The following is an 18,487-nucleotide window of genomic DNA, read 5'->3' as shown; positions in this document are numbered from 1 at the left end:
GGGGGGGGGGTGATTATCTCCAGATGTGATCATTTTAATTTGGGATCGGCAAACAAGTTGTGACACGGCGCGAGATGAGTGTGAGGTCAGTCCCAGATGGCAGGCCGATGCGTTTCAAGGGACGTGCGCTTGGAGAGGGGATGTGCTGGGACCCCCCCTCCTTCCTGTCAAAAGCAGCTTCGCACACGCAGTCGTGGGCTTCTAAATTTGTATGTTGAGACGTCACATCGTCTCTCTCTTTCAGTGTAATGAGATTAATAATTAACTTCATGGACAGGCAATAATCTCCGCGCCCTCGAACGCTGTGTGACACCCATGTGGGTTTCACAATTAATTAAATCAGTTGTTGACCCTGTGTGTCATCGCACTCTTTTCCTCACCGATTTTTATTTTTGCCTTTGGACCACGGCTGGGGTGCCAGAGTTGATCCTGAAAGTGCAACACACATGTGGTGAGGGCATCTGTCCCCGCAGACTGGTCACGCACAAGACACCGATCTCATTTTTTTTTTCTCGTCAGAAAAAGATAATATTACTAAAGGCTGGCGTGGTTTGTGCGTTTTCTGGTCAATAGATAAGGTTATATTTCTGCTTGAGACTTGCAAGGCAATCGAGGACAAAGTGAAGGAAAAAACACGGTTATAATGAACCCTCCAACAAAAGTGGCCCTTGGTTAGATTGCGTGCTTGATTTGTGGGAATCACTGTATCAGACCAAAAGATCAGCGCTGTGTTGATGGTGGTTGTTCAGTAACACTCAGGTGTCACATCTTCATCTTCTGCCATCATCTACTGTTCATTTATTAGGATTTCCTGAGAGTTTAAGGAGCCAGACCAATATTACATTTTGGGGATAACATTTGTAATAGAATAACTGTAATAGATTAGCTGTTGCGCATTCTTAGAGTCACTTTTTATTATTTAAAGATCTGTTAAAAATGAACACAGTACATTTCTGCAACAACAGGGTTTAGAAATAACACTGATGTCATAATAAAGTTAACACTTATGAGATTTTTGCAGAGTATCAGTATAGATGTTAAGGGTCCAATAAACATGGAAGGCAGCTTAAATAAAAGATTTCATTTCTGCCTAACACCATTGTGGAGCTCCATATCTCTAAAAAGCCAAAGCGCATCTGAACATTAGATATGCCAAATGTGAAGCAGAGTTTTTAGAAGAACTGGCTATTTTGGTACATCAGGGTACCCATGTGTACCCATTTGAAATTTCTCAAGTCTCTTTCTGTCTGCTATGGTGACGTCAAAGCATGTGGAATATTTTTGAAACTGCAAATATGCTATTGAAGTATTGCTGCTAGCACATACTCTGCTGTGTTACTGTGGTAATCATGTGACTGACGTGCAGACTGAGTTGTAATTCATTGGGTTTAACAAAAGTATTATTTAGGATTTGCAGCCATTTTTATAAATAATCCTCTATTTTCAGAGGCTCAGAAGTCATTTAAAGATTGAATGACAGTTTCATTGCCAGGTTAGTGTACCAGAAGGGTTAACAGTTTAAGATCAACACATGGAAGCAACTCTAGATCTTTTATCTGCTTAATTTGTTGTGAAATACTGTGGAAACAGACCTCGCCTGGCCATGAAAATGCTTGTCAGACAACTGTACAGTTACTTTTGAACATGCAAATATAGAGGTTATGTACAAAAATGGCTGTAATTCCTAAATAATACTTTGTAAAACTCTTTGAAGTGAAGCTGAAGGACTGTATTGCAGTCAGTCTGGATTGTTTTATATCCAACCCACTGTCGGTGGTGGTGTATGGGGGCTTCTTCTTCTTTGGCCGTTCCCTTTAGGGGTCGACACGGCAGATCATCTGCATCCTCCTCTGTGGCACCAACCCCATGCACGTCCTCCTTCTCTTCCTCCTGCTGGCAAACCATCTCACCTTGCTTCTACTGGCTTTTATTCTTCTCTCCAGAGCATACCTCCACCTTTCCATAGCCTCTTCCACCTGCTCCCAAAATACGTATCACTGTCCAAATACTCCAACTGCAAGTCAAATGCAAAGAAGAGTGTAGCTGTGAAATCCTTCTTCAGTGGACTTTGGTGTCTACACATCTAATTTGGCTTGCATTCCTAACAAGCCCTAAATACATTTTTCTTTATTCAATTAAGTCAATATCCTCAACACTAACAGCACGACCAGGCACATGAAAGGCTTTTCTCTCTCTCTCTCTGGTTAATGGCGTATTACTCAGTAAAATTACCATGGTTACAATGGCGCTGGATTGGAAACAAAACATTAACACTTATAGGTCATGATGCTCATTAAGAACCGCAGGCTAAAGAACAAGTATGTCCATCAAACTTCAGTAGTCAGCTGGAGCCTATTCTTCCTGTTGTTTTGTGCACATTAAATAAATTGTAGAACAAATGCCAAACCACTCAGTCAAATGTTGACCCGATCGATGCAGCGCCGGCATTTGGATAAACAACATTTTGTGAGACTAATCTTAAGTGTTTATGCTTTCCAAATGTATCTACATTTGTATTATTTTATGCATTCTGATTAAACAGTTTCCCAGTTTCCCAGTCCTAAGGGTGCTGGGGAAATTGCTCACTTAAAAAAAACAACCCTTAAAGCAGTGCATTGTTTAACTCACCCAGCACTGAAAAACTGATGTTATGGGCTATTTTGTACCATTTCTCTTTTATGCTTCTTATGAATTCACATGTAATCCCCACAAAGCAATCGTTACATCGTAAAGTCGTGAAACTTCAGAGAAAGCTTTGACTGCCACACACACTTTGTTACCTTCCTGCATCCCTGTTGGGAAACGCACAAAAAAATATAGATAAAAGCAGCAGAGCGGAGACCATTTTTGCTGTTCTTCTCAAACTAACATTTCTTTGAAAATTTTATTACACACAGGAAGACATACAATGCATCGTACATCATATCCGACGTCAACCTACAAACATGTTACATCTAGTTTCAGATAATAGGTGAATTTTGTCTACAACAACATAAATGTAAATGAAATGTGGCAGAACAAACTGCCCACAGAAAATGAACAATACGTTAAAATAATTCAATTAACCTTTTTTTGCAGAGTGACAATAAAATATTCTGTACACCTTTCAGGGGGAAAGCTTACAAATATGTTTGAACTTTAATCTAAATCTTAGTCCTGGTGACCCGGAGGCATTGATGATGTTACTTTAATAATCTTTTTCTCCACCTCAGCTTTTAGAATTTCCCCTCGTATAAAATAACACAATGAAACAGCACCATGAACATCTCTACAGCAGCGGCAACGCCTGCACTTTTTCACCCAGTCGTTACATCACAACACCAAAGTCGGGTAATGCGCACAAACGCGTGACACAAATTTCCTCAGGACTTGACCTTGAGAGTGGGGTTGCAATATCACCTGTCACATATGGGCAAAACAACATATACTTTCTGATGATCCATGATAGTTGGTAACTCTGTTTCCCCCTTGCTTTTAATCCTTAATCTTAAACTGAAAGGTTACTTCTAATCTGAAAGGGAATTAAAGTGATCCAAACAGGATTACAATTAAAATGAAATATCTAATTAAATCTCCCATTTGTTGTGTGTATGTTTGTATAGGCAGAGATACAGGATCGGGATTTTTTTTTCTTTTTTCTTTTGAACTGAGATTAGAGCATAACAGAAAGTACAGGCTTCAAAAAGAGATTTAGAAGGCGCGGAAATACGGCATGTTGGTCATTACATTAACGGCTTTAGATCCATCAACAAGATTACATGACAGATAACCAGCAACAGCACAGCTGAGAAGCTCTCCAGCATGCCAGTGTTACGTGGCTACATCCCTTATCTCCTCAGCATCCTCCCTACTCCTCTCCTTCCCCTAAGCGCTCCTTCTTCTCAGCCGCAAGTTCAGCTCCTTCTCTAGCTCCGCCTTCACCTTCAGGAGTGTCCTCCTCTTCCCCATATTCCTTCTTCACCCTCTCTTCACCTTCCCCCAGCTCCTCCTGATCCATGTCAAGCTCTTCAAAGGAGGAGCCACTGCCCACTGAGTCATTAGAGCCTCTGTCGCTATGGTCCCTGTATTTAAGGTCTTCGCTGGCATCTAAAACGTCTCTCAGGGGCAGTGAGGAAGCCATGGAAGCGGCTGTGGAAACAGCCAGGGACGTCTCTCTGCTGTCCCAGGGCACGCCACCGCTTACTGAGCTCACATCACTGTGGGAATCTGCACCTGCATCAATGCAAAAAAACAAAACAAAACAAAAAAAACCAGAAGAAATTGATCAAATTGGCTGTGAGAAAATGGGTCATGCACAACTAATTAACAAAATAAAATCATTGGAGGAAAGGCAGGAAAGCTCACGTAGACTAAAACTGAAAGATTGATTTTACAGGTGAACAGAGGAAGTCTGTACTAAATATTTTGCTAATTCAGCAAGGTGGTGTTCTGATACTCTGTAGCGATGTGAAAACTTCAGTGGCTGAACAAAGTCATTAGGATTCATCCTCCGGGACATTGCTGCAGATATTCAAATAATGGTGGCAAGGCAGAGACTATTACTTACACAAAGCACGCAAGAAAGAAACAATGGGAACAGCTACGGAAAATAGTAGTTACTGCATGTATATATCTGTAGCCAACTTCACAATCGGTTGTCATATCTCGTGACTTTATGATCCATGGCAACACTGCGAATATGGTTAAAAAGCATCATCTTCTCAATGTTGGTTGGGTAATTAACATTAACAATATGCTTAGTATTGAAGCTCATCAAAAATGATGCAAGGATGTGAAGATATGGGTATATGCACTTACATACTCCTCCATCCTTTGATCACAGATTAGAAATGTAACGTTGGCTTCATGAAACCTAAAAGTGCTCACCGCTTAAAATTCAGCAGATGTAGCTCAGTCAACTTTAACTAATCAGATGAGCTCAGAGGGACCAAAATATTATTGAGAGACATTATTTATACAAAAGTCACAGACCAGCCATTTACATGTTGGCATTACTTGCATGAAATTGTGTAATGGACTATAATTTGCAGAGAGGGATATTCTTGCTGTGCATATTGCATATCTGTAATCACAAAGAATGTCCATTAACCTGATTGATGGAGATTTTCTCACCCACATGATCAGCTTACTAATGCTCTCTGTCTAAACCTGATTCTAATTGCCCTTTGATCTATGATTCACTGTGACCCAATAACCACTTATTGTCCCTGATGAATGTTATTCATAGGAGTTTTTGTGCGAGCGATTTGGAAGGTTATTGCTGTACTGTGTAGGTGGACCAAAAAAAATCTGCATTATTTAGGAGAAATTTAAAAACTAAAACTTACAGGAAGGTTTAAATACAACATGTTCAAGGTTCACGGAAAGATACTCTGCATGGGCCAAAGATTACAAATTACAAATGAAAACTGGCATTAGGGCAAGAAATGTGAGAAGAACATCACACCTCCCACCTACAGAAGAAATATTACTCAGTGATCTTTCCGCAGTTGGTCTTCTCGAAGATACTTCAAAGAAGTGGAGGAAAAGCCCATGTGACGATAACTTTTAAAAAGGCTCCCTGTATAAAGCTGTGATCACATGCTGAATTAATGTGTTGAAGTTTGATTTTATACATATATGCATTACTGCGCAAAAGTCTTGAGCCACTCCTCATTTCTTTATATTTTCCTTCTAAGGAGCCAGACTTCATTTTAATTATTTTAAAGTGGTGTTGAGAAAAGGTTCTCCAGGCTTTCTGAAGGTCTTTGAAAGTTTTTCTTTGGACGTTGGATGCTTGTTCGCTTGTTTTCAGTTCAGTCCTTGTACCTGACCAGTATCAAAGAGGATGCTTTTTTGTTTGTTAACCCACTTGATCTATGAATCATTAACCATAAAAGTGCCAAACTAAAGGGATGAACCACTGTTGTGTCTACACATAACAGACATCTTGGCAAAGAAAAGAAAAAAAATACATTGTTAGGCAACTAACAGCTTGTCACAAAAACAGTTCATTTGATTTCATTTCTTTGGTTGAATCAACAAAATTTCCAAAGATAAATCCGTTTGATAAGTATAAAATTAGACTTTTGCACCAACAAGGTAATTCACAAATAATTTTTAACTAAAAAACTTGGCATATTTCAGCACGGTGTGCAGTGTGTCTTTTAAAACGTTGAGAAAAGTAAACAGTTGGAGGGCAAAAGAAAAAAGAGCAGGTTTAAAACCTACAGCAGATGAATAACACCTGAAAGTAATGTCCTTACGAAACAGGAAGAAATCCTGCAAAGACCTGACAGAAGAGATTCAGCTGATCCATCTGCTACTCGCTGAAGCTCCTCTCAAATTCTGATGAGGATTCTTAAGGAAGGGATACGGGGAGAAAAGGTTGAGGTATGACAAATTATACAAGAATTCGACTGAAAATCAGTGGCACGAGGTTTTATGGAGTGATGTATCCAAATCTAATTGTTTTGGTTCAGATAAGTGGAGAGGTAAAACAGTGTGTTTCTACAGCCATCTGTAGAACACAGTGGAGACTCTGTCATGGCTTAAGCTGCATTTCAGTCAGTGGTGTTGGGGATCTAGTTAAAACTGGTGGACTTACAAACATATTGTGATACTATCTTAAAAGGTTTCATTTTTCAGCATTTAATTGATTCCAAACACACTATCAGTACAGTAAAATCAGACCTGGGTAGAAAAGCAAAGAGTGGTACACTAGCAGTCATGGATTGGCCTCCCCAGAGCTCAGACCGCAACATTATTGAAGCAGTGTGGGATCATCTTGACAGAGAACGGAATAAAATGCAGGCAACATCCAAAGAAAAGCTTTGAATGTCCTCCTGGAGCCTGGTGAGCTATTCCTGAAGACTACTTAAAGAAATGATAAGAAATCTTGCCTAAAGGTGTTCAGACTGTCTTAAAGAATATAGGTGGTCACACCAAGTTTGACTCTCAAGCTTGTCTATTTTTGCGTCTGGACTTCTTTAAGTTGCTTGAAGACGTCTCATCTGAGAAGCTTCTCAGTTCTGAACTGAAGAAGCTTCTCAGATGAGAGATGAAACGTCTTCAAGCAACTTAAAGATGTCCAAATGCTTTTCTTTCCAAGCTCCTTAGACTACAATGACCTGGATGACTGCCTTCACAGACTTAAATTGTTTCTGCAAAGTAGAAGGACAGCCTTAAAATGAAATGTGTTTGACAAATAAAACCGAATCTGACTTGACTATCCCATTAGACACTAAAACACTTTTATCCACATCATTGTCTTTCTGCCTTCACACTCCAAATGAATCTCATCCACACATCTAAGTGTGTCTGCACTAAATCTATCATCAGGGACCCAAACACAATAAACAGGGAGTCTCCAAGCTGCTCTGTGAGGTTCACCATTTCTTTTTATTTGAATCCCAACAATCTAATTATCACATCCAGCAGATCTGATCTTGTCTGGAGTGTAAAATATTACATATGGAAGTCCATTTAGGTCATTATAATAACTATTTATGAGCCTGTTGATTAGCTAGCATGTCCAAACACACCCGATGGGAACAGTCTTGGGTGGCACAGAAAGTGGTTATTTGACACGGTGGTGCTGCTTCAAAATGCATATAAACGGGTTAATGTAGTGATCCATAGTCTATTTCATTTGTGTGTTGCAGTGAAAAGATTGTTCCAAAGATTCATTTTACAATATAAGGTTTTACAGGAAATAATGGGTCTATTTAGGGTAATTGGGTGGACAGCCCCCCAAGGAAAAACCTCAACATACTGGACAACTTTCACCCTTCACTACAACTGCAAGCAAGTCCTGAAATTGCTAGTGTGGTTGAAGCCTCTGAAAGTCTTTTAGGTAACATTTGCCTAAATTAGTTGTTAAATTGGGCCCATTGGGATTATTAGCAGAGAATCAAGGTCTTGTTCTTCAAACTGTTTGAAAAAGAGAAGAGGATTTTTAAGGAGGTAATTAGACACAGACAGGGCTTCCTTAGTGCTTGGATAAGCAGAGTGGATTGCGAGAAGAGTGCGAAAAGGAATGCATAAACATACATTAAGAAGTGATACACTTAATGGATCATCATATTTACAGATGAGAGCCAAAGAGAACAAGCGTTTTAAGGAAGCTCATCATAAAAAACACACTTACACTGTGTTTAATGAAACTTCTTAATTTGGATTGTTTGGTTGTATTTGTTGTTTGCTTCAGTGTGCAGTAATATCATAGTAAAATGTCTTTTCATTCTTAAAGTAAACAGTGTACAGCCCTGATGTACAGTTAATGTTGTCAAATATATTAATGAGCAGAGCTGGGCCGCATATATAATATATATTACAGATGGTCAATCGCCATTAAATTGGTATCGGCTTACATATAGTGTGTCTGCTCTAATTGCCACTCAAGACACACTCCCCAGCCACTTCATGAGTTGCACTGGTTTGAACCCTTTTTTGGCATGTGACAAATCCCCTGTTTAACCACATCCCAAAGGTGCTCTACTAGACTGAGATGTGGTGACTGTTGAGGTCATCTAACTACAGTTAGATGAGCTTTGGCGTGTTATCCTGCTGGAAGCAACCATCAGAAGGTGGGTACACTGTGGTCATAAAGCAATGGACATGCTCTGCAACAATACTCAGGTAGGCTGTGGTGTTTAAATGATTCTCAGTTGGTACTGCAGGGTTCAAAGTGTGAAAAGAAAATACTCCCCATAGCACTGCATCACCAGGAGCATGCTGAACTACAGATACAAAATTCTGACCCTGCCACCTTAACTACAACCCTGCCAATAGAAAAAGGACTTCTTTAATCAAAGGCAAATACTCACTCATTCAGAATATTTGGGGGACTTTTCATTTATCTGTTATCTAAAGAAAACTGATTTGACCTCAGTGTTGGAGATTCCTCATGATCTACCTATAAATAGCCTTTTGTGATATCCAAATGATGCTCTAAAATTTTTTAAGCACTGGGCACGTCTTGGCATTCTGAGTAATGGACATTTAATAAAGATAGATTCTGTTTTTCACAGTGACGATTTATGGACGTTAATTCAAAACCACAGATCACAGCCAAGAAGGAAAACTGCCAAGAAGTGGGTAAAAAAACATTTCTCTGACGGAAGAAACGGTATTCAAAGGCATTCAACAAATATTTCCACAGAAACTGATTTCCAAGCCAATTTTCACAAGTATGAAAAAGCAGAACACACAACTCTCTGATAAAAGAAACTCTTCAAAATAAAATAAATAAATAAAAAATCCACCTCTCTGCAAACTCCACTTATCGTTTCGTTTCTACTACACACAGTAGCTAAGCATTGTTAGCAGTGTCAGCATTGTTCTGAATGATTAAAAAGGCTCTGCGTGTTAAATGTGGAGCATAAAAAGAAATATCACATCTTTCCAAAAAAAAGTGTTTAAAGTGAATGTGACAAATGTTTATACACAATCTTCTGTTGTACCACTTAGTAAGACCAATGTTTATCGAACTGTCTTTGAATAGTTTGTGAACAGTATAAACTGATGTGATAAATCATCGTTAGACTGGTACCACAGCAGTTGAAATACTACAACAAAAGAATAGTTTGAAACTAGGGCTGGGCCATATTATACCGTTCACGGTAATACCGGTATAATGTTAGGCAACGATAGGAAAATGAAATATCGCGATAGAATATGAGTAAAACGCGCATGCGCAGTGCCTTTGTTTTCATACGCACATGGCCGATTGTTGAGTGAAACAGATGAACCAGAATTGGTTTGTAAAAATGGTGCAACTTCAGTGATGTGGAACTGGTTTGGTGTTTGTCCGTCAGATACAAGACAAAGCACATTTTTTTGCAGAACATGCAAGCGGCCGTCGTTATTGTCGTATTTGTCGGACTAAGATGCTCTTAAATCTGGGAGTAATCTGGGTCCTAAACTCAGTACCCTTCAGGTCAAACAAACACTGCAGCATCACTGAGAGTTAAAAACTGTCTAAATTCTTTCATCTTTAATAAAACGATCAGCATTGCTGCTTTACCAGGTGTAACAATTCAGTTTAACTTCCAGGCATCCATGAAAACAAAATTTATTACATTTAACGGAGTTAGAAGTTAGCAGGAAGCTAGCGGAAGTTAGCTCGCTAGTTTCGCTAGTTACCTAAGCATGATATAGCATGTTCTGACTGAGAGATTTCTGAAAAAATTCAAACGTACAGCTCTGCTATCACTTCCAACATAAATGAAGGCAGGAAACTAAACAGCAGTGACGTTTGTAGGGTTACTGAAGTTGGGCTAGCTGGTATATAATGATGTGCTACGTGATCGCTAGCGACACAGCTATGTTAGCATAACATAAACAGTGAAGCTGGAGGATGAACACTAAGGTTCCTCATGGTTAGAGACAAATGCAATCGCATGGCAGGATGCTGTAAACGGACCAAACGTCAGTCAGGAGAACAACTGAGATAATCCATCCACAATACAAGGTTAGTCATTAATATACTGCAACAACATGGGAATAGAGCAGCTGCCAGAGAATTCAACATCAATGAATCAATGGTACAGAAGTGGAGGAAGCAAGAAGAATGAGTTTAATAAAGTTTGATTTATCTAACTGCTTTGTTTAGCTCAATGTGCCTTATGGTCCAAAAAATACGTACTGCACACTACAGTTTAATGTTGCAAAGCACCTCTTTTTAACTTCAGTGGATATTATATATGGTTATGCTCAGGATATGTCAGCCCATTTCTACTGGAAATGCCTTTTGGTTAAACTTTCAGCAAGGAATTTGCATTTGCACTGTTACATTTTTATAAAGCTTTAATGTACATAAAAACCAGCTTCTTGTTTAAGTGAAAATTAATGGAAGGTTGTCTTTTTGCGCTAGTAATGTTGTGGAGTATTTTGTCTCGCATCAATTATATCGTCAGTTATATCGTTATCGCAAATTTTCAAATGTATATCGTGATAAATATTTTTGGCCATATCGCCCTGCTCTATTTGAAACTTCGACAAACGCTTTTGTTTTCAATAATGTAATGTTTGCAGGCAGCCAGAGGAGAATCCAGTAAGTCACTGTATAAGGAAACGGTTAGAGGCAATAATTCTCCCTAAAATCTACCCTTTTGTGTTTATTCACCCAAAAACAGCCATTGCACTGACCACCTTGCTGTTGGCTAGCTTTGAGCTTTGCACAATGGACACACCACTCGTCTGTGTGGAGTGAGTCTGTTTGTCTTCTGATCTTAGAGCCTAACAGAGACTCATAATATCTTTTATTTTGCTCCAGCCTCTCTCTTTGATTTTTTTAAGCTTAAGCTAAAATATTTTTATACAGACACATCTTTAAGTAAATTCACATGTAGATGTGTCCTTTCATTGACATTGTATTATAGCTGTGTCATCTCTACTTAAAAAAAGGAAACTTTTACATTTCTATTTGGAGACATGTTCATTAGTAATATTAGTTATGATGGGGACATCTTTGGAAAGAGCAAGGCTAGCTGTCTATTCCCTACTTCTAGTCTTCATGGTAAGCCAAACTAATTAACTCTTGGCTACGGCTCCAGACCGAGCACACAGCCACAATGGTCTGCTGGATTAACGCAGACACGGCGGCACGACGAATTAACAAAAGATTTGGAGACCAGTGAGTGAATGCATAAAAAGTAAGAGTGTGCAACGTTGCAAAATCACTTTCTCCTCATGTGATTAAGACACGTGGCAGATCGAATTAATTTGATCTGAATTAACGTATTTAAATGCTTTCTGGCACTTTAGTTCTTTCTTATTTACTTTCTCATTTGTTAGGGAAGCAATAATCAAAACTTTGTCTCGGTCTGATGATGCTGACAAACTCATTTAAAGTTGTGAATAGCTCTGACTCAGTTTGCTCTTGCCTCTCAGAATGTGAGAGTCTCCACAGCGGATAAAGCTGCTGTGTATGGAGAGTGGTCTTCACCTCTGTCATGTAATGACGCTTTATTTTAAAGGTGGCTGCCAACTAACCATGGTCAGAACATGTTAGGCCTTCTTCCATATACGTCTCTGAAATTTAAGCTGTGCTTACAAGGGATGTCACATGATCTATTCTTAAGGCACCTGATTTAAATCAACCCATCCCCACTCACTCTGTCCCCACAGAGCAACACCATTTTTGTTCTCCGGAGATTTGTACGCTGATTAAGTCAATACGGCTCTGAGACCAGCCCACAGGTCAGCTGTGATTCAAAGAGTAATGGCAGCATGGAAGACATCGCGCTTGAAGGCACATACTTGTAATGACAGAGCAATTACAGAGTCTCAGATATCACCCGTCCTCTGTGATCCAGGGCGAGAGAGGAGTCAGCGCAGTGGCAGACAAAATAAAAGTTGTTACACATTTTCTCTTTGTTTTTAACTGACACAAGCTGTAGGATCAACAGAGTAAAAATGAATGCTTGGTAAGACTGAAATTGGACGACAGCAGTATAACCACATGATGGCTCCTTTTTCACGTGGCATTTGGTTGTCCCTGATTTTTTTTAAAGCTGCTTTCACACATCATTGACTCATCAGGCTAACCACCTCATTGTGGCTAAAACCACTGGCCACATGGTGAGGTTTGCTCTATTGTCACATAATCCGAGAATAGCAGAATATAGCTGCACATCAGCGCAGTCCGGTGATACTTTAAACCACAGGAATCGGTTAAGTTATGTTTAGTTACCTTACTACTCTCTTACGCTCTCCTACAAACTCCTTATAAAATGTACGCATCAAACGAATTAAGAAAACACCTGAGTCACATATCAGATCTCAATGAATGACACATTAAAAGTTGAAAATCTTTACTGATATACATTTTGTAATTGAGAACAGCAGGTGAAAACCGAAAGCATCAATTCTTTGACGGCTAGATTTTAAAAAAGATAAATAAATAAATCACACAAAAAATCTAAACTAAAGTTGTTCCGCTCTGAAAACTGTCCCTTAATTTTGAATCAGACAAATTGACAGCTCTTTCTTCTTGTTTGAGAAATCTTTTTGATGCTGTCACTAATTGCCTCCGGGGGAGCTGACAGTATCCGAGGATGTGTAAAATCTTTACCTGTAATGTCGGTTCCTCTATCGTCGTCCGAGTCCTCTTCCTTCACATCTGTTCTGACCTCCTCTTTCATTTCTGGTACAAAGAAGTCCGTCTGACGAGACAGCGGAACCATATAGTTGATGACATCCGAACTGTAGATCTCAATAGTTGGGAATGCACAAAGCTTCCTCTCCTATTAAAATGGAAAAAGAAAAAAGACACAAAACAGGAAGTGAGATTTACCTTATAATATCCTATTACCCTTGCAAAGATAGGCGCGTTCGTTCTGTAAAAACCACAAAGACACTGTCGAATGTCACCTTAATATTTGTGTAAACTTGTGCTTGTGTCTCTAATTGAGAAAGTGATAACCTTTCATAATTACACTGAGCTGGAAGAGGAAAAAGAAGGAAAACAAGCACACAGACAGCATGAAGTCTGACTAGCTTTGAGTTATGAGAAAGATCAGATCAACAGAGAGCAGACTATCTGCTTAAACGACTCACACAAGATAACAGAATTCTACATAATCATCTTCACAATGATCAAGTTCAAGTGATGCACAATCTCTTTAAACAAATAACATGCCCTTTTCTTCACAGTGCCAGTGGCACCGGGGTCACTGGTTCTCAAAATGTGATCCCCACTGGTGGGGAATAGAGCCACTGCAGCTGTGGCGTACACGGCCAGGGGAAAACTACAGATTTCTGATGGAGTCGAGCTAACTAACTAAAAAAACAGAACTGTGATTCTGTTTTTTATCTTTGGTGGTAGGATATGAACTTTTCTGCCTTATGTTGTCAGACATGCCTGAAAAAGTGTTTAGGAAGCAGTGATGCAAAGGCCCTCGTGTTTCATTTGCATGAAAAAGGTCTGAGCAGACTCAATTAACTTCAACACTGAGAGTAAAGGACATCTTCAGTTCTCACTGTACCCATCATGTTTTTCCAAGTTATTATTTTGCACTACAAAAGCTAAACACAAATTTAAAACACCCAAAGGCCTCATAAAACTGCTGGTTAAATCCTTTCTTTCAATGCTTCTCACATAAAACACGACAAAGAGCGTAGGGACCGAGGACCCGTGCTGAAGGAGTGTGATGAACACCTCAAACAAGCAGAAAACATTTCAAATATGCAGTTCAAAAGTGCCTTTGCTGATATAACACTGTCTTTCACACATTAATATGTATATACTGTATCCCCTTCCATGTGAGTTCATTAAAGTTGCATTACCATCTACATCAGTGCGTCTACACTCTCCGCAAGAAGTATATGCAGTGAGTGGAGAGTTTATAAATATTATACTATATTTTCCTCTAAAGTGGACATTAGCCTTTCATAATTTTTCTTTATGCTTTCATATAGTTCTCAAGGGACTGCAGAGGAATGAGCTGTGTGATGAGCCATCAGAGCGTGGCAGAAGCAGAGGTGAGCTGCACAGGCTGGTCTCAGCTGTGATCGGCTGCAAAGTGACATATGAATGCTGGAATGCACAGACATGAACACAAGTCAATAAAAATCCCACACAGTGTTTTTGCCCTTGATTTTATTTTTTTATTCCTTATGATTCATAAAAAAAGTTGCCTAGTTGTTCACTTATAATAGAGATCCGGCTAAGGGTAACACTCTGTAGCTACTAAAGAGAAGAGAGCTCAGTATGATGGGTTGTTTTACATAATTCTTTCTCGTTCCTCATATTAAAGGCAAATTTATGACTGTATACAGCTGCTGGCTGTGAGCACAGCTGCAGCTGCTCTGTCTGGCTCTTATAGGTGAAGCTGTGGCTGGATACAGTTATCACTCAGCCTTCAGACAGCTGCATTCGAAGGTTGACTCTGTGGTGCTGTGAATATGTACGGCTGTACTATTTGCTTCTGTGACAAATGTGTTAAACCGCCAACCCCATTACAGCACATTCATCACTTCACACACACATGTGCAGTCAGTGTTCTTCTCATTAACAGATGTGTCACAGTCAGAACTGCAACAGCCCAACTACAGCCATGGGTACAGTGACCGCTTTGTCATACCAAGGCTGCCCTCACAATCACAGCAATTACAGCCTCTGCCTCAATCAGCTTTGGCAGTGGTCACTGAGAACTGACCCCCCTCTTCCAGTTTTCTTTCACTGCGCAGCCACACTGAGGCTGCACTGGCCTGCCTTTACATTGCACAGATTAATGCATACCTATGAGATTTTCTCTATTGGTGAAAATGATTAAAAGGTGGTGCAAAAGTTTTGCAAGGAGTCCAGGAAAACCCGACCTTTTTGGGTCTAACTATATTGTTGTTTTTGTATATTTTTGGGAGCCACATTCCTAACATTTTGGGACATAAGCATTATGTGGACAACTGATTTCAGCAAATGGCTCCAAAACACTCAAAAGATTTCATAGTTTTGAGCTGTGCTTTGGGGCATTAAATCGCTACAAATATGCCCTTTACCAACACCAAAGCAACCTTTAACCATAACATTTCTCCACCATGCTTGAAAGATGGCTTCAAGCACTCCTTCAGCATCTTTCCATTTGCTCCACATCTAAGAGCTCAAACACACATGTGTCTATACACGACACTTCTTTCCCCCAAAACTGTCTCTGTCCAGTGTCTTTGAGGGTTTTTTTTTAACCACTCTTAATCATCTCCTTTTTACTGGCCAGCCTCATATTTGGCTTTTTTTTGTTGCAACTATGCCTAGAAGGCCAGCTTCCAAGAGTCGCCTCTTGACTGTGTGTTGATAATGGTGTTTGGTGGGTGCCATTTAATGAAGCTGCCAGTTGAAGACCTGTGAGGCGACAAATACATCAAACTACTTGTCTTCTTGCTCAGTTGCACTCCAGGGCCTCACACATCTCTTTCTATTCTTGTTAGAGCAAGACCGCACTGTTCTGTGGAGGGAGAACTTGCCAGCACTGCATGCGATCTTCAGTGTTTGTCAGTTTCCCACAGCTTTCATTTCTTAGAACAAGAGCAAGAATAGGAATGTTTACAGCTTTATGGGGGGCCCCTTTTAAGACTTGAATAAAACCTGCAAAGAATTCAACATTAACTGAATAAAGAAGTGTTTCAGATTTCAGCCGTGATGACAGGAAAAGGAGTTTTTAATGATCAGTTAGGATTTCGCTTGCATTAGAGAGCAAAACGTGCCATTGACACACAGGAGTGCGCTTTGCTATGAGCGTCTGTATAAGACAACATTCCATTATCATCATTAATGGCATTCACAAACAATTTCATTAATGTAATTTATTTTTTATGTACATGTTGTCATGGTCTACGGTGGGTGGCTGGAGTTTCCATTAGGCTCCTGAACTGACCTGGGATCCGCCCCTGGGCAGGGCCAACTCCAGCTCCTGCACACCTGGAGCCTATTGCAGGCTATCAAGCCAGAGGGATTTAAACCACACATCGATGTTCACTCACTGCCAGTTCGTCATCAACCCATGTTGGTAACAGGTCTTGTGTTTCAAATTCTCGCTGTGATTTATCTTACTAACAAAGACTCTTTTGTACTACAGTTGCTGTACCCACCCTGGCTCACTCCACCTCCGGACTCGGGATACCTAGTGATCATTTTGGAAATCCCTCTGTGCCTCACCTGCCTGCCCTCCTGCCATCACACTCCATCTGGAGCCCCGGATCTCAGGTCAGCCTTTCCACGCCACTCAGCCTCCCCTGGATCTTCATCATCCCCCTCTCAAACACTCCAGGTCCCTAACTGCAAGTAAGAATTGCTGCTCTTATACTGGCCACTTCTGAGCTGCCTTCACCAGAGGTGGGACCAAGTCATTGTTTTGCAAGTCTCAAGTAAGTCTCAAGTCTTTATCCTCAAGTCTCAAGTCAAGTCTCAAGTAATGTCAGGCAAGTCAGAGTCGAGTCTCAAGTCACTGGTGTAAAAGTCCGAGTCAAGTCACAAGTCTGAAACTTTGAATTTCAAGTCCTTTCGAGTCTTTAAAAAAAAAAAAACGAAAAAATAATGTTGCAGTTATATGCTAAATGTAAATATTAGACCATGTAATTTTAAAATCTGTGTTTTTCTCAACACATGACAAAATAGTGAACTTAGAAAATATACACAAATTGTGAAATTGCACCTCTTTAAAATGCAGCTCAATTAAACCTAGCTCCAAGAATAATTTTCACCGACAGTTCTGAGATAAGCTGCATGTTATTCTTGGATGCGGTTGTAGGACCGGCTTTAAAATCGCATGACAAAAATATCATACATATTAAAAAAAACTGAATCACCAACGTAGCCTGGACAACATTTGCTAGTTAGATGAAGTCAGCTATCTCATCGTAGCATATTTATATGCATATTTATAATCATACGGTTCTTGGAGTGAGTGCACACACTCATGAAGTTTAGTAACTTCCGGTCACTGCAACAAGCCCAGGTACAGTTTACCGACGGATGGGTGCAGGACCTTGAAATGCACCGTGTAGAACGAAAGACCATCGTACGTATCATAAGTTTACCAGTCTCACAAATCGTCGTCATAAATACACATTCCTTAACCGTTTATTAATAGGACCTTTGAGCTCAACGGTAATTAATCAGTAGTGGAAATAATTTCTGGTACCCATCACAGAAATGTAGCAGTGACAACAATATTGTATGCTGTAATCGTACTGGGCAATTAGTGATACAAAAAACCTGTTTTATCCTGTGAATAAAAGTATGTGTTTTTGTCAATGTACCATAATAACAGAAGCGAAACGCAATATTGTGTCAGGACAATTCACTATTTATGCACAATAAATAAAGGAGCATAGCGCGACAATTTCTGTTCAGCGCCAGACTTGCTTGTAACCTATATCACCAATTATGTTAAGAAAAATGACGCATTAACTACAACAGCAGACTGACCTTTGTGTAAATGCTTGGAGCAGACTAACCTGTGAGCTGGAGGGTTCTGGGATGTTATATTTGATCTTTGAATGGCTGCAATCCAGACCATCCGTCGCGTCTTTGTTACTTCGGAAACATGGCTCGAACAATTTCTCTTCAACGACATAATCCGATAACAACCGATCTCTTTACCCGTCGGCTTCCCGTGGCTGTCATGCGACCGGCTATTGCAGTTAATAATACAACAGCTTCTTGACATTTTTGTGTTTCTTTTTATCGCTGTATAACTGATTTTAATTGAAAGCCTGCGTGCGCTAGTACCGCTTGCCACGAGTTCCCAGAATCCTTTGCGGTTCTACCCGTGAATGACGTCACATTTTCAATCTCTATATAATATGCATGTTAAATTTTATATTTGGGGTAAAATATCAAGTCTTTTCAAGTAAACCGGTTCAAGTCCAATTCAAGTCCCAAGTCATTGGTGTAAAAGTCCAAGTCAAGTCACAAGTCTTACAACATTTTTTCAAGTCAAGTCTAAAGTCATAAAATTAATGACTCGAGTCTGACTCGAGTCCAAGTCATGTGACTCGAGTCCAC

General features: G+C 39.8%; 1 protein-coding gene across 1 annotated transcript in view; it reads right to left on the bottom strand.

Annotated features, from left to right (window-relative positions):
• Window positions 1-2,987: 2,987 nt before the first annotated feature.
• Window positions 2,988-18,487, bottom strand: part of tex264a (testis expressed 264, ER-phagy receptor a) — an 81,716-nt gene continuing 66,216 nt past the window's right edge. The window contains exons 3-4 of the mRNA XM_085353252.1: window positions 13,058-13,229; window positions 2,988-4,212 (exon numbers count right to left, since the gene is read on the bottom strand). Of these exons, the coding sequence (XP_085209378.1) occupies window positions 3,848-4,212; window positions 13,058-13,229 (537 nt within the window). The 3' untranslated portion in view covers window positions 2,988-3,847. The remainder of the gene's footprint in view (window positions 4,213-13,057; window positions 13,230-18,487) is intronic.

This window comes from Diplotaxodon limnothrissa, linkage group LG5 (genome assembly GCF_057381915.1).
Source record: "Diplotaxodon limnothrissa isolate DT_005_m linkage group LG5, D_limnothrissa_male_GT1.1, whole genome shotgun sequence".
NCBI classification, from domain to species: Eukaryota; Metazoa; Chordata; class Actinopteri; order Cichliformes; family Cichlidae; genus Diplotaxodon; species Diplotaxodon limnothrissa.
The sequence above is the reverse complement of the archived record's forward strand: the minus strand, read 5'-3'. Positions and strand labels throughout refer to the sequence as shown.